General features: G+C 43.0%; 1 protein-coding gene across 3 annotated transcripts in view; it reads left to right on the forward strand.

The window, feature by feature from the left end:
* The window catches only part of LOC102787686 (receptor tyrosine-protein kinase erbB-4-like), a 365,449-nt gene that overhangs the window by 217,682 nt on the left and 124,354 nt on the right, over window positions 1-23,413 (forward strand). For all 3 annotated transcript variants that reach the window (XM_087836449.1, XM_087836451.1, XM_087836450.1), the window contains exon 3: window positions 5,243-5,429. In XM_087836449.1, the coding sequence (XP_087692575.1) occupies window positions 5,243-5,429 (187 nt within the window). The remainder of the gene's footprint in view (window positions 1-5,242; window positions 5,430-23,413) is intronic.

Consider the following 23,413-nt stretch of genomic DNA (forward strand, 5'->3'; position numbering starts at 1 on the left):
AGCCTACACTGAAATGGATTCTACTGCTCTTTTATTATGTTGTTCTGTCTCTTTTCAGGTGATTGACACATTGTAATCTTGCTAATAAGCACCTCCAGTGTCTGTTTCCTTCCTATTGTGTTAGTGTTATAATAGGCCAACCTGGCAGGTGCGTAGCGTTTGCTTAGCACTCAATATAAAAAGAAGCTAATCTCAGTTACCTGCTATTATCATGAAACGCAGCCACCCAGCGTGTTGCGTCCTAGCTGTCACTCTCTGCTAATGTCCCCCAGGGGTCAGCAGCCAATCAAACCTCACATTACTCATTTCCTCTCTCCCCTCCCAACCAATCATCCACATCATTATTGGCCTGTCTCTGGTCATTAGGATGTCTCAGTAGCTGCCCTGTCGCTGGATATTTCAAATGCCTTTAAATGAGAGTTTACTATTTAATGAAGATTTCTCCAGGATATGGCAAACGAATGCCATGAATTTATTTCCAGGGCTGAACACAGAGGCTTTTCTGGTGAATTAAAATAAAGACAGTCAAAAATTCAAAGGGCTCACCTCGGCTACAAGTTGAAATAATTGCTGCTTTCAGTTCAAATGCATGACTCAAATATAAACCAAATCAGAGAACGTGAAAGGCCTGTGCCTGTATTAAATCCTTAACTTATCTTAATCGAGGAGGTGCACAGCAACTCTCTCCAGAAGGCACATTTGTTTAGCGACCTTGATGCCCCGTACACTAAAGAAACACACGTTGACATAACCAATTTCTATCATCTAATGCTCTTATTGGTATTCAGACATTTGGTGACTGCAGTCAGCAACCTAGGCAGTTTGTAAGATAGCTTTGGGCAAAACACAGCAAGCTAGCTGTCGCTAACACGACAGTCGCACTAGAGAGAACTTGGAGACCATGACGCAACCAAAATTATTGCAACCGTGCACAATTAACCTTTCATCTTGTTGCTTTTTAAATGGTTACTTTGAGGATCGGGATAAGAACTGCAGCTACTCGCTGTCAACTGCCATCTTCAAAGAAACTTTTTTGTGCAAAGTAGACGGTGATAGTCAGTCTGCTGTCAGTTCATAGTTGATTGGGGTCAAGCTGGTGATTACATGCAGCCTGTCTTTGATAATTGAGAAACGAATTGTGATAAATGGGCAAAAACTGCAAATTTGTTACTGTCAGTTGGAAATCTCCTGTCATCTACATAAACAGAAACTCCTGCAAGAGACTGCTGACCTGTCCAGACTGTACCCTGCCTTTTGCCTTATGAAAGCTAAGATCAGTTGTAGCTCCACTATCACCCTGAACTAGATAAGCAGGAGAAGGTGAATTAATGGATGGATGAAAATTCAGAAATTCTTTTATAAATGGTGAAGTAGTTGTTGCATAACAGCAATTTAACGGCAAAGCTTGAAACCTTATTTTTAAACTGGCATGTAACCAGGGTTGAATTGTATTCTCTGTTCAGTACAGACTGTCTGACTGTGATTGGAAGCAGGTTTCTCCTATCCAGGTGACCTGTGCAATCCTGCTGCAAGTACTTGTAGTCTGTCCTACCGCCCATCAGGCCGGGGTCTTTCTGTGTGGAGTTTGCATGTTCTCACCGTGTTTGCGTGGGTTCTCTCAGGATACTCCGGCTTCCTCCCACAGTTCAGAGACATGCAGTTAGTGGGGTTAGGTTAATTGGTAACTCTAAATTGCCCATAGGTGTGAATGGGAGTGCGAATGGTTGTCTGTGTCTATGTGTTAGCCCTGTGACAGACTGGCGACCTGTCCAGGGTGTACTCTGCCTCTCGCCCTAAGACAGCTGAGATAGGCTCCAGCCTCCTTCCCACCCTGAAAAAGGATAAGCGAAAGAGAATGGATGGATGTTTTTTGCAATTCTACTTTATACTTTACTCTAATTTCACTGTGCCATTAGTGAAATCTGGCAGTTATTAGTTAAATATAGCTGACAAAGTAGAGACAGCATTGTTTGAAAGTAGATTAACACTGTTGCCTCAAAGCAAGAAGGTCTTGGGTTCAAAGGCCAGGGACTTTTTGCGTGGAGTTTGAATGTTCTCTCTGGCTGCTGTGGCTTCCTTTCACAGCCCAAAGACATGCAATTAGTGTGTGTTAGGTTAATTAGTGATTCTAACTTGCCCATAGGTGTCAATGTGAGTGCAAATGGTTATCTGTCTCTCTGTGTTAGCTGTGCGACCCTGCACCTCGCCCTATCACACCTGGGATAGGCCCCCCCATGACCCAGAGTTAAATACATGGAAGAAGATGGATGGATAATGGATAATAAAGTATTGCAGTGAGGTTGCAGGTCTAAGGCACTTCAGTGTTTGGTTCAGTTTTCATGCCTGGAAGCTGTGTCCAGATACAGAGTAAGGACGCCGAAGGGCATTCTCGCTTTGATTTCTATGCCATTAAAAGTCATTGTGCAGCCACAGGCTTTTAATACCCAAAAGCTACACCCATCTGTTTTAATCCTTGCATGGACTTGTTTATAAGCTAACTTTAGCAAGTGCTGTTGACCAATGGCACTGGCGGTATTGAGGCAAGGGGCATCGGTACAAGTAAACTGGAATCTGTGGAAAATTGATCCTGTTTTTTAACTAAGGAGAACAAGAGGATAATACTCACAAAAAGACGTGCACACTCACACTTTTAAGAAGTAGTGGGTTCCAATTAGTTTGTCAGTGGTGGTTGGTAAAACGTGTTAGTGCACCATTTAGCAGCTGTTGTATCTACATTATGTTTGTGATTATCTTTCTTTCTCTCTGTCTGTGAGTATAAGGAAGCCTGCACTGCTGTTTGAGTCACTCACATAACTGATGCACTGCCACAGCAATGGATTTTAAGCAACAAGAATAAGCTGTCTCGTAGATACACAACCATACATGCGCATACACAGACAAAGCTGCATATCTGGTAATAATACTTTATATGAAGTGGCAATTTGGTGTCTGTCTGATTGATGTGGCTCCCAGTTTTCTCAGTTTTCTTCTTATGAGGACTTTTTCTGTTGATGTGTCAATAAAGTGCTAGTCTACTGTTGACATTTAACCCCAAGTTTTCAGTTATTTTTCTTAATTTGTTTAGTGATGACCCAGGGTTGAGGACAAACACTTTTGTGGAGAATTCATAAAAAAGAAAAATACTCAAAAATTCAAAGAGCCTGCCTTGGCCCCTTATGCCTAACTTGGCAGATGAATAAATTTTCCCCGACAAGTGAATAACGCAGTGGTAATCAGTGTGATTTTTTGTGACTTTTGAGAAGGTCAATTGATGCACAATGAGGCAGATGGTTGAGGTCTTCCATGCTCTTCAGCAAGGCACTCAGCATGCTGAAGCTCTCTATTTTCACATTTTATGAGTCCCTCTCGGGCAGATTATTTTTCTCTTTTTTTCTTTTGTAGTTTCTTCAACAGCATATACTGCTGAAGCCTGTGAAAATAAATCAAACCGATACCATTTATATTGGAATAAGAAGAATATAAAGAATATAAAGAATATAAAGATATGATTGCTTATTGGGTCTATGAATGCGATGTACGACTGCAGATTCCCAACCCTAAAGGAACAGTTGAGGAAATATAATCAGAGAAGTGCAATCAGTCTGCAACTAACCTGACATTTTAATCATTGTGGTCTGTACATCCAAATTTTTTATGAGGTTGACATTTCAAAATGCAAATATCATGCACTCTGCACAGAAAATGAGAGGAATGCAATACAGCTTTAACTATAGTCGACAGAGCTAGCAGGCGTTGGAAGAGAGGAATTGCAGGTAAAAATGTAAGTTTCCATTCACTTACAGAGGGCCCGGTGGCGCCAGTGTCCGGCAGCCTCGCCTCTGTCAGTGCGCCCCAGGGCAGCTGTGGCTACAATGTAGCTTGCCACCACCAGTGTGTGAATGTGTGTGTGAATGGGTGAATGACTGAATGTAGTGTAAAGCGCTTTGGGGTCCTTAGGGACTAAGTAAAGCGCTATACAAATGCAGGCCATTTACATTTTAACAACCAGTCGTACAACAGTGGGGGTTTAAATCTGAAGTTATGGACTTGGGCGTCATTTATTTATTGGTATCCAATCTATCGTCACATTGGATGATTCTTCAAAACCAGTTGGATTACTCCCTAATTTGGTCTTGGCAACTATGCTCACTGGCTACTGTGTTACGCTAAAGCAAACATCTAATCGCCCGATCACATAAAAGCAACTCAGTATGTTTAGGCATGTAGACGTGATCAAGATGACCTGTTGAAGGCCAAACTGACCATAACACTGAGGAAGAAATCTGATTGAGGTGTTTTCAACATGACATAGTTGTTGTTGTTGGTCTGAGTATTTCAGAAATAACAAAAAATAACTTGAATAAAAGACACAAACTCTGTTTCTCTGTATCTACTGCCGATTCATTTTCTTCGTGGTAGTTTCCATAACATTCAACAAAATCTGCGAAAGATGGGACTTTTTAGTATCCTGTAATGTTCAGGTTACAGCTAATCTTCTTCTGACTGTGATTAAAAAAATAAGTATCTATTAGGTAAATGCCAAACTTGCATGTCCTGCAGAATCAACTAGAATGTGGGACATTGTACCAAGATGTGGAACCTCGGACAAGGATTAAAAAGGATGTTCAGTCCCTCATAAAGAGACACATGCTGTCAGCCTAGTCAGAAGAGAATTCTCTGTCTACTTTGAGCTGATAGAGACCCAACAGTAACTGGAATAACCACTTGTTACAACCAAGATGGGCTACAGCAACAGAAGATCACAGTAGTTGCTGCTCTTGTCAGCTGGAAACAGGAGACTGAGACAGGCTCACCTGCTCTGATGATTTGCAAATAATGCTGCAAAATTCAAATGGTGGGGTCAGAATTTGGCATAAACAACATGAAAGCATTAATCCATCCAGCCTGAACGGTTCAGGCTGGTGGTGGTGGTGTAATGGTGTGGGCGATACTTCTCACACCTGCCTACCTCAGTATTGCTGTTGACCACGGCCATCTCTAAGATATCCAGCCTGGTACTAGCAAGGTTAAATTCAAACTGGAAGCTGGTCCTGAAAACGAAATAAATAAATTGTTAAATATCCTAGCTATGGTGAAAATATGGTTATACATCTATAACAACTGGTTAAAGTTAAGAATATTCATGATTATGATTAACACAAAGGCTAATGTTGGCTAATTTGATTCGATTGTTCTTCCATTTTCAATCATTTAAAAGGATCTTTTTTTTCTTCCCATACAGTCTATCAAAGAAGTGACCGGTTATGTGCTGGTGGCACTTAATCAGTTCGACTACCTGCCACTGGAGAACCTGCGGATCATCCGAGGCACCAAACTTTACGAGGGTCGGTACGCTCTAGCCATCTTCCTGAACTACAGACGGGACGGTCTGTACGGACTACGGCAGCTGGGATTACGTAACCTCACAGGTCAGAGTTATGTCATGAGTGAAATGTATTTTAAACAATACGCTCAATAACCAGTATGTTCATGTGAAAACCTCTTCACGTTTCTCACTTATCTTATCTTACAAATTAGGCAAAATACATTCATAAATAAATAAATAACCCAACCAAAATAAATATATGTTCATCATTTTAGTTATGATAATTCACTCTTAAAAAAGTGAAATGCTTAGCAATTTAAACTCCCTCATAAAATAAATAGCATCTTTTTTGTGAATTATGCATATATTTTCCAGCGCCCTATAAAACATGTTGCCGTTTTCGGCACTACGAATGCTTTGGTTTGACTTGTTTTTAACACCCACATATACAGCTTTAATAGGGCCTTTTTAATTAAGTCACAAATCGAAGTTCGACTTTTGAAGTTACGTATCTGCCGCGCTGGCAAATTAATCTTCAGTGTTGCCATATAGAGAGATCAAATGTCTGTGAAAAGTCCTATTTTCCTGTTAATTACATTTTGTTTACACACTCCAAAATGGGCTTCTTTCATGTAGTAAGTTTTTGGAAGTGATTGTGCCATGTTTTATGCAACAGCTGCTCCTTTTTTTTTCCACCCGCTTGTTTTTGTTATGTCAGCGTGGATACGCTAAAGTGGATTGTATATGGAAAGGGTAGCTTTTTGTCTGCGCTAAATTTATCTGTGCATAAGGTCCTTGAGCCGCGACCTCAGCATCAGCTAATCTTTGCCATTTTGATGTGACCCAGTGGTAGAGCGACCTTCCAACTGCACTCAGAATAACAGAAGCAAGGACTATGTTGTATTACAAGCTTTGAAATCACGTTTTTCCTGCAACTGCTTCACTGTCTTACCGAATTACATCCCTGCCACTCAATTTTCTCATTATTTCTATTAGTCATGTGATGTTCACAGATTTAATGGCAGTGCGGCTGCTAAAAGGTTAGTTTTTCCCTGCATGTCGAGGAGTCAGATGCTACCTTTATCTGCCAGCTTGGCTCCAGCATTGCCATCCCTTGCAGAAAGAAACACAAGATGTCTCAGGAAGAACGCTGGCTGACAGACAACTGTCACATGTGATCTTAGGGGAAGCAGTAGAGTCTGGGGGGGTCATGTGTTCTCTTTTACAGCATAATTTGACGCTGTACTTTTGGGAACTGCAGGGAAGATGGTACACAGAGAGAAGGTCAGGAAGGAAAAGAGAGTGTTCCAAGAAATGAAGGCAATGTCCATATTTCATGAAATCTTAAACAGCCATTCAGACAGTTTTTATTTTAACATATCAAAATATCAAATAAGTGTTATTTCACAATATAGTCGCTATTATCAGTATTTTTCCTTTATATGAAGTGGGGAAAAGGCAACTCAACTGGTGCCCTGCAACCAATCAAAACAGGCAACATGTTGACATTATGTCAGAAATTGCAATGAATCTGGGTGCAGAACAGAGCAGTGTGGGGTCATGTTGACAGAGAACAGAACAAAAGGCAGAAACATCCAAAGAAGAGCTTTGAATGTCCTTCAAGAAGCCTGGAGAACTATTCCTGAAGACGACTGTAGCGTTTGACCCGATAAACATACGCTGGGGCGATTATTGCGACAGCAAAACTTTTTATTTAGAGATGTGGGTTTATTCACAGCCACTCCCGCTCTCTGCAGCTGTCACGTCCGCTCTCCCTCCGACTGTCACTGTCAACATAAAAAGACACACAATCAGTGTCAGAACCCAGCACACCTGTCGACCCCGCCCCTGCGCCGCCCCGGGAGCTCACTGTGTCACCCCTCCTCTGCAGCTGGCCAGAGACCACACCCACGCCACAACGACTTAAAGAAATGATGAGAAAGCTGTGCTAAGAGAGTTCAGACTGTGCTGAAGAATAAAGGTGGTCACACTAAATATTAAATATCATGGTTGTTAGAATTGTACAAACTCTGTTTTTGCCTTGTATACTGTAATTAAATGTTTCAATAAATGTCCAACTATTTCCCATTTTCCACACAAAACACAAAAAGGAGTGGCTCAAGACTTGTGCACACCCAAAAATGAGGTGTAAGGAAACTGTATGAAAAGAAAATGAAAAAAGATGTCATTCATTTAGTTCCGCATGAAACATGAATGTCTCTCTGGCAGAAGAAAGGCGTTCAGAAAGGTCAGAAAAGGGCAATGAAGGTAAAAAAGCAGTGATGGGAACTGAAAGGAAACAACTCTGAACCTGGGATGGGCATTTTAAGCACACACCCGGGGAGGCTGTCCTTTACCACATCAGAAAGACTGAGCAACTGAAGGAAAGAATATAAAATTGCTTGGAAATGAAAAATGTCAGTTAAGAACTGCCTGTGTTTGTCTACGTCTCCTCATGCTTTGTATCATACAGTATCAGTCCATCTCATTCATTTTATAGTTTGCTAAATGGGAAATGCCTGTTAACTGCTTGTAGACAAGACTGCAAAGGACAGATCACGAAGCCGTTTTGAGTCTGTAGACAGCTTCTTCTTTGTCTTTAATCTTGTTGGATTCTGGAAGAAATTGTTGGATTCCTTTACTTCGCCAAAACAAGATGAAATTCTTGTTCTTCCAACACGGATGGAGCTAAATCTTCTCGAGTGTTATACCATGGCCAATGGGAAAAATCACATCCAACACGTATGTCCTCTAAAGCACAGCCAAAGGACAAAGACAAACGCATGAGGATCCGCCAGTGACTGACGATTGTTTTTCAAACCAAGGTATCAGAAGTAATTTGTTAGAATTGAATCAAATGAATTAATAATAGAATATCATTGAGCATACGGTTTATTGTAGCACATTTAGGGTTTGGGGTTTCCTTTTTGTTTTCTTGCAGAGGAGATTGCCAAAACATACAAAAAGGGAAGGGTAACAAACTGGCCAAGCCACTGGGATGCTTCTGCTATATCCCACTTTATTGTATTTTGCCTGAGGTTTCTTCTCTGGCATCGATCTGCCTACTTTATTCCTGTTTCCTGTGGGCATTGTAATTTATCCTGCATCTATCCTGCACTCTCGCTTCAGGCAATTTCTTTGTCCGACGTCTCACAGACGAACCAAATTAAGCTTGGTGTAAAACAGAAGTCACGTGTCTTGAAGTCTTTTTGTTACGTCTTTGAAAGAAGGTTCAGCAGGAGCAGTAAAATGGTAGAAGCCCATACATCACCGCTGGTGTTCAGAAGGTTGTTTGGCAGAAATTTATAGTTGGCTCTTATGCCGTTGACTTTGCAGTGGTGTTTATTTATTTATTTATTTATTTTTATGATTGATGATCAAACAGTGGTCCATATTGAACACCTGACAGATTTAGTTTAATGTGCAGTGTTTTATGGAGTTGGAACGCTGTGATAAAGGACTCCTGAGAGAGGGCGCGCTGACATCCTAAGCCAGTAAACCGGTAGGACGCCTTCCATTTCGACCACCCCTACAAAGAGAGCGAGGCCTAAGAGCACCTTTATCCCTGAATGACTCATGATGGGCAACACATTGCTCTTTTCAGTTCCTGTGTTGCAAATAACATGGACTGAAAGGAAGCGCAAGGTGAACAGGAAATGTCATCTCATTGGCCAGCTTGTGTTTTGATTAAGTCCTTCCCCCCCACCTTTGTTTCTCTCACAAGAAAAAGCAGGTCCACCTGTTCTCTAAGGTGTTTTGTTTCCCCTGAAGTGAAACGATTGCGTGATCAGTGTGCTTCATAAGCAGCCAGGAGCGAGACAATGATGCAATTACTGTCCAGCATTTCTGTGTCGTTCCATGTTATCGAATGACCGGTAAGTCCGGTAGTTTTTGTGCAACTATCGGGCTGTTGACGGTGGAAGAGAAAGTGTGGGATCCTTTCCGAGTGCAAGAAGTTTCTCCCTGCATTATTTATGCCCACAATGCATAATGCACATCTCCAAATTTCTCTCTCCCCTTTTCTTTTTTTAACATTTTTCTCGAAATGTTTGGAGATTGCGTCGAGCCACAGAGGCAGAATTTACTTTGGGTTTCCTGCCTGTCTGCATGGCACTCCTCCTGTGCCCCGTTTCAGCACATAATCAGGATGGGCGCTTCACAATGCTAGACTTTAGTCCATACCGCCTGATCCCAACACACCCCGGTGCCGCAATTAAGCCAGATCCAGGCATGCATATAGATCAGTGCAGTTCCTCTTGATTCCCTCCACACCTCTCCCTGGGAAAAATGGGAAGTACAGTATCTCTCTCTCTCTCTCTCTGTTAAGCTGACAATTAAGCCAGCAGATTATTCTCCTTTCCTTAACGACGAGGAAGATAACATGCACATTTGCTTAGATTTGTGTATGATGTAATGTACTCATTTGTAATTCATTTTCTATCCCACCACTGCGTCCGCCATATCTACAAGGGATGTACGCGTGGCCAAGGAAGAATATATTCAGCATTTCTCGCTGCACACAATACATTAAACAACAGCTTTTCGGCTACTTTGTCCCTCTGTGGATTTAGTACACAGTAGGTGTCCGCAGAAAGCATGAAATTCAATTTGGCTGCGGAGTCAGTATGCATACAGTTGTGCAGTCTTCATGGCAGCGAGGATATAGAGTAATCTGTGTTAAAGGGACTCCTCTGATATTGACTTGTTCAGCTTCACCCTGTGCTCCTCAAGCTCTTTCTGAGCCAGTATATAACACGCATAGGAAGCCACGAGAGCTGTGTGCATACATACACCACGGCTCGCTACACATAGCAGTGCTAATTACCCCATGCGGCGCAGCAGTGGGTATCGTAAGCACCCGAGCTGACGAAGTGCTGCGTGTGAAATGGTTTTCAGATCCAGTTTCCGCCTCTTTCTTTGCTTAACTTTTGCTTTGTTTTCGAGCTTATTCCCCCCCCTCTATTCCTCCCCTCCTACCCTGTGAAATTGCCCATTTGGATGAGAGCCAAATGGCTCAGCATGCCCCAAAGAGAGCTCCGACTCCAACTTCCCATCTGGCAGCAATGCCCCCTTTGCCCGTGTGCAGAAAGCAAAGCACCAGTTTTTGCCATCCCCCTGTTCGTTTATTCTGACAACCTCTCTTCTTTTATCGCCCACTTTCATTCAGACTCACTGGGGGGAATAGTGACACTGCTATGTTTTCACAACCTGGCAGCATCCCAAGGATCCCCTAATTTAAAACTAATAATTTACTGCTGCTGTCTCGCTAATTGCAGCATTTTTGTGGGCATTTTGAATGTATTTAGGCCAAATTACCAACAGCAGTTACTGCTGAGATGAATTGATTAACAGACTTGATTTTAATTAACCTCATATGCATCTTCATTTTTAGAGCATGACTATTGATTTACCAGGTCACGGGGATTCTAAGTTGTTTATCATTTTCACAGTCGCTCAGCTTGGCTAGATCAGCTGAGCAGATGGTGATTTTTCTTCGTGTTGGAGGAGATTTGTGAGCGAATGATCACCAGATCACTCCAGTATCAGTTGAATGCATCCTGATCCCCAAACGTCTGATGCTAATAAAGATATTCATTGGTATCCATTCTTTGACCCTCCAGTAGTGACAACAGTGGATACCGTGAGATATAGTTTCTCTCCTGGAGAACACAAAGATGTAAGAACCAAGTTTTTCAGCCGTAAAGAAGTTTGCATCCCATGTAAAAACTTTGTGTCGACCTGCCGCTTATATTTTTTTTGTAAATCACTTTTTACTTTCACCCTCTGTTTATAAAATTGGTTTCTTTTACTCTTTCTTCTCCTTGTCTTTTTGTTGTGTCCATGTTTCTGTCTTCCTGTTTGTCTCCATAACTTCTGTCTTGTCTCGCTTTCAGTTGCTTCCTGTTTTATTTCATGCACTTTTTGTCCTTGCAGTTTACTTCCCCTTTTGATCCTTTTCCTCTCCTTTCATCTTGATTCAGTTCAGTTGCCACCAGCAACCACCAGTCACTTGGTAAATGGTAAATGGCCTGTATTTATATAGCGCTTTACTAGTCCCTAAGGACCCCAAAGCGCTTTTACATATCCAGTCATCCACCCATTCACACACACATTCACACACTGGTGATGGCAAGCTACACTGTAGCCACAGCCACCCTGGGGCGCACTGACAGAGGCGAGGCTGCCGGACACTGGCGCCACCGGGCCCTCTGACCACCACCAGTAGGCAACGGGTGAAGTGTCTTGCCCACTCCCAACTCTTGAGCCACGATTGCCCCTTCTTCCTTGTGATTGGTTTTGTGACTACCAGACTGCCACAGTCACCCAACTTTTAGAAGACCTTGTCTGTAAACACCAACTACTAGCCTAGTGTTAGTAAATCTTGAAAAAGTTTGACACTGACCGGAAACAAAGAACCTACACCTTCACAGTAAATGTTGTGACGTACTGAAAGGGGGTAACTTCTACTTTTAAGGTGAAAGTGAAGGTCTCCGTTTCCAGTCTGCTGAAACTTTTTCAAGTTTCATTGCTGCTCAGCAAGTAGTTGGTGGGTGTTTGCAGACATCTTTATGTATTCCATGCAACCATCTGCCAGAGACCAAAGAAATCACAAGGAGGCTTTTGGGTCAGTACTGCATAACCTCCAGGTACTCTTAGCAACTGCCAGAAACCTTCAGCCAGTCAAAGAAGAGTATGTTTGCCAGGAGATCACTGATGACAGCCATCTTCCTTCAACAATCAGTTACTAAATGGTTGTTGAAGATACCTCTCTCACCCAGAGTATCTACCAGTGGGTTGCCATCCAATTTCTAGGCTTTATCCCCGCTCATTGCAAAATAACACTCAAGAAACACCGATGTGGTTAATGGTGATGCCACAGTGTCTATTAAAACATCTGTATGTAACGAACCGCTAACATAACCTGGTGCAGCACTTCACTGATGACAGTGAATACCTTGTGCATGATGGCAGCAATGATGCCAGAAACATGGGTTATGTGTACATTGCATTAATATAAAACCAGTAAGGTTTTGCATATTTAAAATGAATAAGAATCAGACATGCAAAAAAGCCTCTGTGTAAGCTGCGCATTTCTCAGCTACTGAGAATTAGCAAACTTCCTCTTCTTAAGTTTTAGAAGTATAGTAAAAGCTGAATTTGATCTATACAGTAAATCCCTGCAGTGGAGAGTACAAAGATCCTGCACATCAAAGCTATTACATTCTCTTTTTATTCTTTTTAAAAAGGATACACCTAAAAAGAGGAATCCTGTAGCTCATATTAAGACAACTGACTCTTGTTGCCTTTTATTCATCCACGCTTGCCTCCATTTGTAACTTTTTCCCACCTCTTTTTCATATCCCAAACTGGCAATTCAGAGAGATATGTTTGTAGACAATAAATGTTAGGCGCTTTGGCCGGCTGTATCTTTTCCATTTTGCTTCCAGTTTCCAGCAGCATTCCTGTTTTCCCTGTTATGGAATAAAAAAAATAAAATAAATATTGGGGTAAAAAAGCAACCATGATAATTGTGTTTGGAATTTGTATAGAAAAAAAACTTCCAAGGCCTCTTTATTTAACATAAAGCTTGTGGTGTGATCTCCAAAAAGTGGTGTAATTACCGAAAGATCAAATAGAGCAAAAGCGGCTAATGCTAATACCCACTCACACTCTGGACTGTTATGAGGAAGAGGGAGAGTAGAGGGATGGGGCCCATTAATAATGAATCCAGTGTCATCATTAAGGCGCCAAATGATTAAAACATATCTCCCAGCTTCAAACGCTGCTTTGGTACCCCAGAAAATGCTGCAGTCGTGGATCTGCAAAGCAAGAGAGCCCTTCAGTCTGCTTGTGAAATAAAGTTTTGCTTTTTTTTTTCTTTCATCTTTATCCCTCTTTTTGGAGTGTTGAAAGACCAAAGCACCAGCATTCCTTTTTGAAAACAAAAAACACTTCAGAACTACGTAATGTAATGCAACCCGTAAATCCGCACGTTTCTTAGATATGAACTTTCATGCAAAGTCAGGTTGGAAATCATCTTTGCAGCACATTCCTGAGGGCTCTTACTTGTGCTGTCACTTGGAGAAAAGGCAGCCGGGCCAAAAGAACCTCAGTCAAACCTGCTGTCGTCCTGCTGTATGTCTGCACACAACAGGACGACACGTCTGGCTTCAATTTTTTCTTCTTTTCACATCTTATTTCCCATATTTTTACTCTTTTTGCACACAGAAGTCGCTGGGACTGTGCTCAGTTTTATTAGTGTTTTTTTTCCCCTTTCTTTTCCAAGTTCTTTGACAGGAATACCCAAGAGGCTTCAGGGTTGTCTCCATTATTGGCTGTGGCATGTCTGGAAGGAGGGCAAAATGATCTCTAATGGAGTGGTAATAGTCCTCCAGGGCAGTAAGCCTACTTCCCAGTGCCCTGTTCTTTGATGTTTGGGTTCACTTCCACTGGCTGACACATTGTACTTTATAGGTCAGTGTTAGCTGACCGTGGCTAACTGAGTTACCTGCACACCTGAAAGAACTCCCAGAGAGCAACAATGGCTTTACACCATAATACCATGTAATATTACCAAAGAAAAGCCTGTTTGAACCCTCCCCGACACTAGTGTATGCAAAATTTTCTAAATCCCTCTTCTAAGGGAGTCTGCAGCAGTAGATCTATTAGTCATAAGTCAACAGGCCTGATAGCAACTCTGGCAATGATGACATTGATCTGTCAAGATCACCCAGCATAAACAGACTGACTCATCACTCCCTGCTAGCATGCACCAAGCTCAGCACATCAGAGACTTGAAACTTACTTACCCAAGAGGCTTCCAAATCTACAAGTGGGTTTATATGAAGTTTTAAAGACTGCAGTCACAGTAGAGTTTTTAATGTGATCTACAGCTAATTAGAAATAAGGAGCTTTATGTGTCACCATACTGGTTGTCAAATACTGACTTTTAGAGAGCTAACAGTCTGTTTTTTTTAATAGCAGCAAAGTTCAAATTCAGAGGTTGCAGCGGTTTAGGTCCCAATTAACAGTCCCACAGAGTGCATGGTCCAGTCACTCAGGCATAGCGACCGATTAATGACCCCCTAGTAACCTGGTTAAATAAAAAGGTGTATTCCATGACTGGTTTGTAAGCGATTGCTAGAGGGTGGCTACTGACATAACCACTTGCTGGAGGAAAAATGGGTTGCAGAGACGTATACAGTGCCACACTGATTGCTTTGGTTGCTATCATATTGCTGCATTCACCCACGGTTTGCATGAAAGATGCCAAACGTTAGTGATAACTGTTGGTTGCAGTGGCGATGCACTACTTTTACATTGAAGATGATGATTCCCTGTTTCCAGTGTGTGTCACACTTTTTTCAGGTTTCACTGCAGGTCAGCAACTAGTTGGTGAATGTGTGTAGACATGTCTTCCATGCAAACTATGGGCAACGATGACAATCTGCTAGGAACCAGCAACTGCAAGGAGGTTTTCGCTTCAGCATCGTCCTCTTTGCAACCAGTTTCACCTTGTAACTCTAGCAACCACTCGACATCCAGCTGGTGAATAAATTTTTTTCTGACTCACTTTTACTCACTAGACTCTTGAATAATCAGGGCCCATCTTATCTTAGAAACCTCATGATACCCTAACAGATCACTTTGCTTTTGCTTTTTGATCAAGTCTATAGTTATGGCTGGATCAGGTGACCCTAAATCCTCCTTTAGTTTCGGTACAATAGGTCTAGGCTGCTGGGAGTGATGATGCACTGAGTGCTTATTCTTCAGTTATATTTGGCATGCATACTGGAGCCAGGGATCGAAACAGCAACTTTTCAACCAGTAGATTACCTGCTCTACCTGCTGAGCTACAGCCGTCCCATATGGAGGCTGCCTGATTGCTGAGGATTTCTCTGTATTATTGTAGCGTCTTCACCTTCCAATATAAAGCACCCTGAGGCAACTGTTGATGCGATTTGGCGCTATAAAAATAAATTTGAATAGAAATGAATTGAATAACATTTTTAAGCATTTAATGGGACTGTTTGATAAATGACTGCTGAAACATTTTTCTAATGAATTCAAAAGTTAATAAATGCATTGTGGTTATAAAAGTAAGAATTAAAGGCAATAATGCAAAAAAGCAGTCACTTTCACAAAGTCAGACGGTGAGTAAATTGTCCCCTGCTTTCTCCTTTGTCGGAACATCGATACTTTTCGTGCTTAAACTCAAACGGCTGCTATTCAGAGTGAAACTGCTGTGTGGCGAGCCCGTATGAGTCAGCGTTTCCACCCGGCAGTTCTTGGAAATCCAGCCTGATCAAACTAAATAACCGTGTCTTCATCAAACTTGCTCATTAGAGCTGAATTTATTTTTCGGGAGATTAGAATTGCTTGTGACCAGAGTCTTGTGTTCCCATTCTAAATGATCTGAAGCACAAGATGTAAGCATCGTTTCATTCCTTAACAGAGAGAGAGAAACCTCAGCATGCTCGCTGATGTGATACAGGACATTACTTGACATTGCTGCTGTGTCAGGACGATGTTTTGTCCATTGGATGGGTATGTGAGGTTTTTTTTAACCACTCTTAAAGATAAAACGAGGCTGTATCCGGTCGCTGTCTGACAGCTATTATATTCAAAGCGCCTGATTGTTTGTCTCGCCCACGAGCCCCACGCCACCCTTTTGACATTGCTACATATTTGCATGCTTTGGGCTCTTGGAGTGGTGAAGGTGTGTTGTGCAGCTTCCTCTCTTCATTCTCTCCCAGGCGTCCGTAACCCGTTTGACTTTGTGCTTTAATGACATTTTTGGGTCCACTATTTTTTAAGTCTCCCCCCCTTGAGATTCCCCAAAAGAATGAATCCATTAGAGTGTTGAGCAGACCAGTGAAGGATTGCGTTTGCATCTGCTGAAGAGGCCACGTAATCCAAAGCTAGAATCCAGCAGAGGGGGGGAAAGGAAGTGTCCTGCCGGACTGGCTCACAGTACCTGACGCTAAATATACAGTAGAACCAGATGGAGGTAATTTACTGGTCATAGTTGATTTGCTAATGCCTGTCTGTGTGTGTGTATGTGTGTCGGTGTGTCCTAAATTACCCAAGTGGAGGGATGAGTGCTGCAGCTCTGTGCCAGAAAATGACAAATTGCCCATTTAGCCCATTGTAACTGTCAGGTCCAATGCAGAGGGTTAGTTCTGTTTTTAACACTTCTTAAGCATTCTGTGTCATGAAAATATGTAATGAGTCTAATCTGAATTACAAAACGCACGTCAGGGCTGACAGAGTGCATGCATGCTCGTGCACAGTTCTCTGCACCTCTGAGGAGAACTTTTCTTTTTTCTCTTCTGTTTTTTTTCTGGCACCCAGACTCCAGAGTGGACATTTAATAATAGCCCACATTTCAAGTTATGAGCTCGGCCGCGCAGGCAGTTTTACTGTCTTCACAGCTCCCCTATGGTCCATTCGTAGCGCCCTCTAAATTTAAGTTTGATGTTCTTATCTTGGACAATTGTACCAAAACACCATTTCCAGCACAATAATAGAGCAGAAAGTGGACTGACTGTCGGGCTAAATCTGCTGTAAAACAGCCTATCACTGGTGTTGGAGGGGTGGACACAGCAACACGGCCTGCAGTTCTGAGGTTGTTTGTACTGGGAAGCTGGCAATTTCTTTGATGAGTGAGTTCCTTGACCTCGAGGTCAGTATATATAGAAGTAAATCACTTTTTTTTCAAATTTCTCATTTTTTAAAGTTTATTTTCACTTAAAAAAAAAAAACAAATCAACCACCCTCACCCAACACACACGCACGCACATCATCGGCGTCGGCTATTGACGACTGTTCGTTACCCTTATTAGTATTCAGCGGCTCTCTCATGGTGTTTGGCTGACTCTTTTGTTTGTCTGCGCTGATTGGAGGGGCCTCTGGTTAATTTAGATGCAGGGAAGCCGGTGACAGAAGAGGGCTTATTAGGGCCGCGAGCCCATCCGGCCTTAAGTGCAGAGTCTCCAGTTCCATTTTCATTTGCCTCCATTATTGAATTTGCTGGCTTCTCATTCGCCCTGATTGCATTTTGTGTCACCTCTAAAAAAAAAGGGGGGGGGTGGGGCGGGGGGAGAAGAGGAAGAAGGTAGAGCTACTGTGAAACTCCGAAGGGACGCTCACACTGAGATGGTTCTGAAACCAGTTTGAGAAACGTCTCTGAAACTTTTCTTAATCACGACGGCTGTGCAACCTGTGTGCCTGTGGGTGTCAGAGAAAAGGATGAATTTAGGAAAAAAGGGGGAATGTTTATGTCTCTGTGTGTGTTTATAACGTAGAGAGGGAGCGTGACAGATGGGTGGAGCAAGAGTGGGCGGAGGAAAAGAAGGAGAGTGATGGCAGGGATTCATTTAGCGTCCATTGAAGCTTTAGAAGTTTCAAAGAAAAAAAAACAAAAAATTGTCATCTCTGCCGCCTCCGCCTCCTACACCGCTTCCATAATCTCCTAACGTGAAGCATTTTTCATAAGGATTCATCGCAAAACAATATCATTCGAGACTGCGAAATTTAATCAGGGGCTTTAAAACACAATTATGGTTATCAGGGAGGACACGGCTGCGAGCGCTCCTGGATCGTGGAGGAGGAAGGAGGTTGGGAGGGTGGAGATGGTAGAGGAAGAGGTGCGGTGAAGAGGGGGGAAGGGGGGGAATGCAAAGATGGAGGGGGGGGACCTCCCCCGCACTGTCTGCACCCCAGCGCTCCTCTCCCATTTGTCACCGAGCACAATATCTCTTTGGCTGGCAGAGCTAATAATGGGGAAGTGTGTGTGTGGGGGGGTGGAAACGGGACTCTGGAGACCCACCTCCGCTTTCCCGTGAAGATCAGATAAGTTCTCCTCAAGTCAGAGGCCCAGAGCCACCGCGGATTCGCTTGTAAGGGCTGTATCATTTATAAGACGCAGCAGGAGCGGTTGACAGCTTTTTAGGTGTGTGAATAATGCAGGCCTTTATAAAAATGTGCAGCGGCGGGAGCAAAAGAAACGTTTTCCCCTCCTCCTGGAGAAGAACGACCGCTTTACCCACTTTGAGCTTAGAAAAGTTCACTTCATTTCGGCCGCTTTCACCACCCGAGCTCTTTTGCTGATGTGTTGCTTTTTATGTGTGTGTGTGTGTGTGTGTGCCTCCAGGCAAACCAGTGGTTGTTTTCTGTCTCTATTATCTTGGCGATCTGCAGCCATTTATCTACCAGCAGCTCGTTTGCAGGCTGGAGACTTAACAGTTATTCACGAGATTTGGGAAGTCGTCTTCACTTAAGCAGCTACTTTCTCAACACACTGGGTTGTTTTTGTTTTTTTTTTTCACTTCCCCCTTTTTTTCCCCCTGTTTATAGTAAACATGCTCCGAGGCACTGTACAGTAAAGTTCTTCACAACTACACACACACAAACACACACGGAGGGTTTCCTCTGGGACCGACTGCTTATTTTCTAGTCACATCATGTTTTCACCTGAAGTCGTGGGCTTTCTAAGTCTTACTGTAAATTGCCCGAGTAGAGAAATCCGCAACTTTAATTACAGCGCTTTGATTTTGCTCAGATTGGCCAGGTGCATACACATCAGTGCACACTCAGATCCTGCCAACCATACTACCAATTAACTATGCGGTTCATGCGCACACACACAAACTCGGGATTCCCAAACACTGTGTGTCTTTTGTTCAGGAAATCTTTTTGTTCTCTCTCTGCTGGAGTGCAGGCAAGTATAATGCGGGCATTCCAGCCATAAGATAAAAGAGACTTTTTTACACTAGAATGAAAAACTGAACTCTTTATTGTTCCCCTGGTCTTACTGATCCCATTGCGGTGTATGCTTGTAGCCTCCTGTCTCTGTGTGTGTGAGTATGTGAGTGGAGTTCTACGATGGATGCCAGTGGGCTTAGCACAAGGGAATTTTGTGGGTGGATATTTTGTGTTTTTGTTGTGGATCCCATTCTTGGGAGGATGGTGGAAGTAGTCAGACTAAGGTAACCACTTTTTGTTTTATTCTGTCTCCAACTAAGTAAACTGTTAGTTCAGTCATTCCATTAAACTCAGCCGCTATCCCAGCAGATCAGCTCTTCTCGGTGCCATCCTACATCTGTGGATTTATGGGCTCTTTCACCAATCCATATTAAAGCTGCTTTAGGCTGTTGAACCCTCTGACGTCCAGGCCTCGAGAGCAGCTGGCAACCCCTAACAACTTCAACTCGCTCGGGAAAAAAATATATTCCCCAATGGATTGGCAAGCGGAATCTGGAAAACTCCTTGTGATTTTTTGCTTTGTTTTCCACATGCAGATTGCTGTTGTTTGTTGTTTGCATTGAAGATGCTGAGCTTGTCTGCAAACAAATCAGTACTAACTTACTGGGTGATAGTTAAACTTGGAAAAGTGCAGTGCAAACCGAAGACCGAAAATATTCACCTTCAAAGTTGTGCATCACCACTGGACCCAACACACTTCAAAAGGGAGAACTTTTACTTTGATGTTTATGGTTTCTGCCACACTTTTCACACCACGTTCTCTGCCAGCCTCTCTCCCTTCTGACGACTGGGGTCCTTTCCCAAGTAAGGAGATGCACTGCAGACATATTTGGTGTCCAAGTCCGTGGCCATCCAGAACTTGATCCCAAATTTGCCTGGCTTGGTTGCGATATACTGTGTGAATGGACAACGGACCTTGGTAGGGAACAGCTGTTTATCTATGTTCATGTGTTCTCCTGGATTGAAGCTTCTCGTTGAAGCGTGTCCAGATGTCGGAGATCGCCGCAAATTTGTCTGTTTTCACCCGTTCTGCCCGCGTGTCCTTGTCATCAAATCGAAGATGTTGCATAATTGAAATGAATCTCGGGGCATTGTCTCTTTGATTACTGGCACCAGAAATCTTTCTGACCAGCAATCTAGAATGGCACCAACAGGACACATGATTGCTCTTACAAACAGGATTGAAATGAATGCCATCAGTTCATGAATTGAAAATTCCAAATTCCAGTCCGGCTCTGTTCTGCGGGCTTGATGTACCGTGCACTCTCTGATGGTCTGCAGCATTCCCACATCTAACAGGCAAAGGATGTCATGGTCCTGAGTCTGCCGACTCAGTGTTTTGTGTTTCTTTGTGCTTTTGTTATTCTGAGTATGTATTCTGTTATTATTTGCCATTTGTTAGGGTTCTGTTCTGTGCCTGCCCTGGTCCCACTTCGGTGTTCTGTCTGTCTATGGTGTCACACTGTCTGCGTGTGAATCTGTCTAAGTTCAGTGTCTCGTCTAGTTCTCTGTGTCTGAGTTTCCTGTCTTATTCTGAAGGTCCCCTCTCATGTGAGTGTGTTCAGTTTACGTTTCCCTTGTCCCGTCGGCTCTGATTTCTCCCAGGTGTGTTGCCCTCCTGTCTCTCATCTCCTAATTACCTGGTGTGTATTTATACTGCGTGTCTGCCTGTGCTTCTGGTCGCGTCGTCTGTGTTTCTCTGTGAATCTTCTGTGTACTCAGCATTATTCCGTGTTTCACCGTGTCTCTCTGCTCCTCGCCCCGTGTCCTCCTTTTGTGTTAGTTTTCCCAGTTTAGGTTTATGTTTCGGTTCTGCCCGCTTCTTGGTTATTACTCAGTGTAAATAAATCTCACTTGCACCTCCACCACTGGCTGCTATTTGGATCCTCCTTCTCACCTCCACACGACTGCCGCTCCAGCCGTGACAAAGGAAGCTTTGGAGCACACTTTTAATCTTACACTGTCGGAGGATAAACAAATAGAGAATGGTAAATTTACATGAACCTCACTCTAAATGGGTTTACATAAATATCATATCTACTATGGCAGTGACAAACCTTAGCAGACTCTGTGGGTCCAGCTTGCGCAGTGAAGCATGAGCGATTTGCTACTGCACTGGGCATTCCAATGTCCTCCTCTACCCACACAGTGCCGTCTTTTGCCGTGTGGCTCTGGCTGGGCTTCCCAGTACCATGGGGCCTCTTCCGTGGAGGCATGTCGGGTTCTTGTTCCGTCTCCTTTTCAGATTCTTCTGAGGAGGTATCAGTGGCCTGCTGGACAAATGAAACCTCTCCTCCATCAGAATCTGCTTCGTCCATTTCCTGAAGCAAGGCAAAGCCTGTTGCGCGGAGAGGTTCTTCCTGCGTGGCAGTGATACGGAGGCCATCCTGATGTGCGTTCTCAGAAATGCCAACAAGAAATGATTCTCCCGCCTGGGTCAGTCTCCTTTTATGCACAGCACTGTGCTGTAGTCAAGCAATGCCACTTCCTCACATACACAGTGACAATGGAACAATGGAAGATCTGTGCTGAGAGTCAAGCAAGGTGTGAATGTGTGTCTTTCATATTTGCAGGTCAGTCAATGTGTGGGATATTTTGTACAGATACGGCAGGCATTTCTGAAAGTTGTAACACAGAGGTCAAAGGAGCTTGTAAAGAAAAGCGTCTGGACTTCTTAAAGAAGTCTTCTTTCCTACTCAGAAATCTACCAGTGACAGAAGCAATTGTAAGGAGGTTTTAGGTGCAGCACCATATACCTCCTTGCTGCGAGTTTTGCCTTGTTCACGCACCATCTTGTCTGGGAATACACATTTTTCCATAGCAACCTGTAGTTGCCAAGTGTTCATTGACCAATCTCTAGAGTTGCATGACCAAAGCCTTAGCAACTGATTTGACTGGAAAATATATGTTTTTACCTTTGACTAATGGTTGCCAGATCGTCACAGACCAGTCTCTACACTTATGTGAGTTGTGCTTTATAATCACTGTGCATTTGCACATTTTGCAACCCACCTCCACTCAAACTCATTCTTTTACCATTGCATAAAGCCTTCTCTTTACTTACAAGATGGGTAAGTTGGGTGGGGGCCTTGCTGCTGCTTTCCATGCCCTGTGCTCTCTCTCTCTGCCTTACGCATTGTGTTCATGCAAAGTTAGGGCGATCCCCAACACCAAATATGAAATATCTCAAGCAGAAATGACTGCCGCCTTTTTACTTTTGATTATAGTTGGTCTGACTGAACAGTTAGATTGAAAATCAGCACAGCAAACAGAACACAATCTCTCTGCCTCTCCGTTTCTGTAACTTTACTTCATTGTCTCTCTAGTGAGTCATTATTTTCCAGAGTCACAGATTTGTTGCCGTTGCAGTTGTGTAATGTTCATCGGTGTTCCCTGAAGAGGTTGCACTCTAAGAAAATGAAGGCAATTTGTTTCATTCCCCAGTTCGGCACCTTCTGTCATGCCAGCTGTCAGCGCTGTGTCACAGGCCACACAGAGCACCAGGAACTGATGCATGTAAATGACTACAAAGAGCTTACACGTCTCTTAGACAACACACATACACACATACCATAATTCTGAGATAAAAGACAATGTTCAAACAATCCTTTTGCCTGCTGAGTCTCCAGTAAAGGCTTCTTGAAAAAATATATTTGTGAAGGATGAGAATAATTGTAAATTCACGCAGCATTAATTCCCTCAGCACTAAACCACATTCATGCAATCCTTTCCTTTCAGTTACTGTATTTCCCCATTTTTAAAACAAAAGATTATTTACTCTGACTGATTCTTTCCACTGTGTTAAAATGCTCTTCTGTGTCAACGCTGAAATACTGTTTGTTAATGCTTCAGGATAAAAGTCTTAAACATTCACTACTTGAGGTTCTGCAAGCTGTTAAAATACTTTTGACAATAATGGGAAGGGATTCAAGTTCACTGGACCCAAACTGATCAGCCTCAACATTAAAACCACATTCGTAATATAGTGTGGGTCCCTTCCCTTGCTTGCTGTGGCATTGGCATACAACCTATGCAGATGTCCTGTGGTGTTTGCCACTGGGACATTGGCAGCAGAGTGGGTGATCCATGGATTAAGCTTGCTCCAGCCCGGGGGGGCTTCTCAATTGGGCCGACACATGGGGAGTTTGGATGCAGGGTTAATACCTCAAGCCTAGTTTTAGTTCACCACAGCCTCTTAACCATTTGTGCTGGTGCTTGAGAGACAAAGCGCTCGCTTCAATCTTAACCTGAATGAAAGGTGTCGCAACTCAGGCGCAACCACTAGGGGAAAAAAAGAATTGAGAAAGTCAAAACAGGAAG

Source organism: Neolamprologus brichardi, chromosome 23 (genome assembly GCF_056152115.1).
Source record: "Neolamprologus brichardi isolate AB-2024 chromosome 23, ASM5615211v1, whole genome shotgun sequence".
In the NCBI taxonomy this organism is placed as follows: Eukaryota; Metazoa; Chordata; class Actinopteri; order Cichliformes; family Cichlidae; genus Neolamprologus; species Neolamprologus brichardi.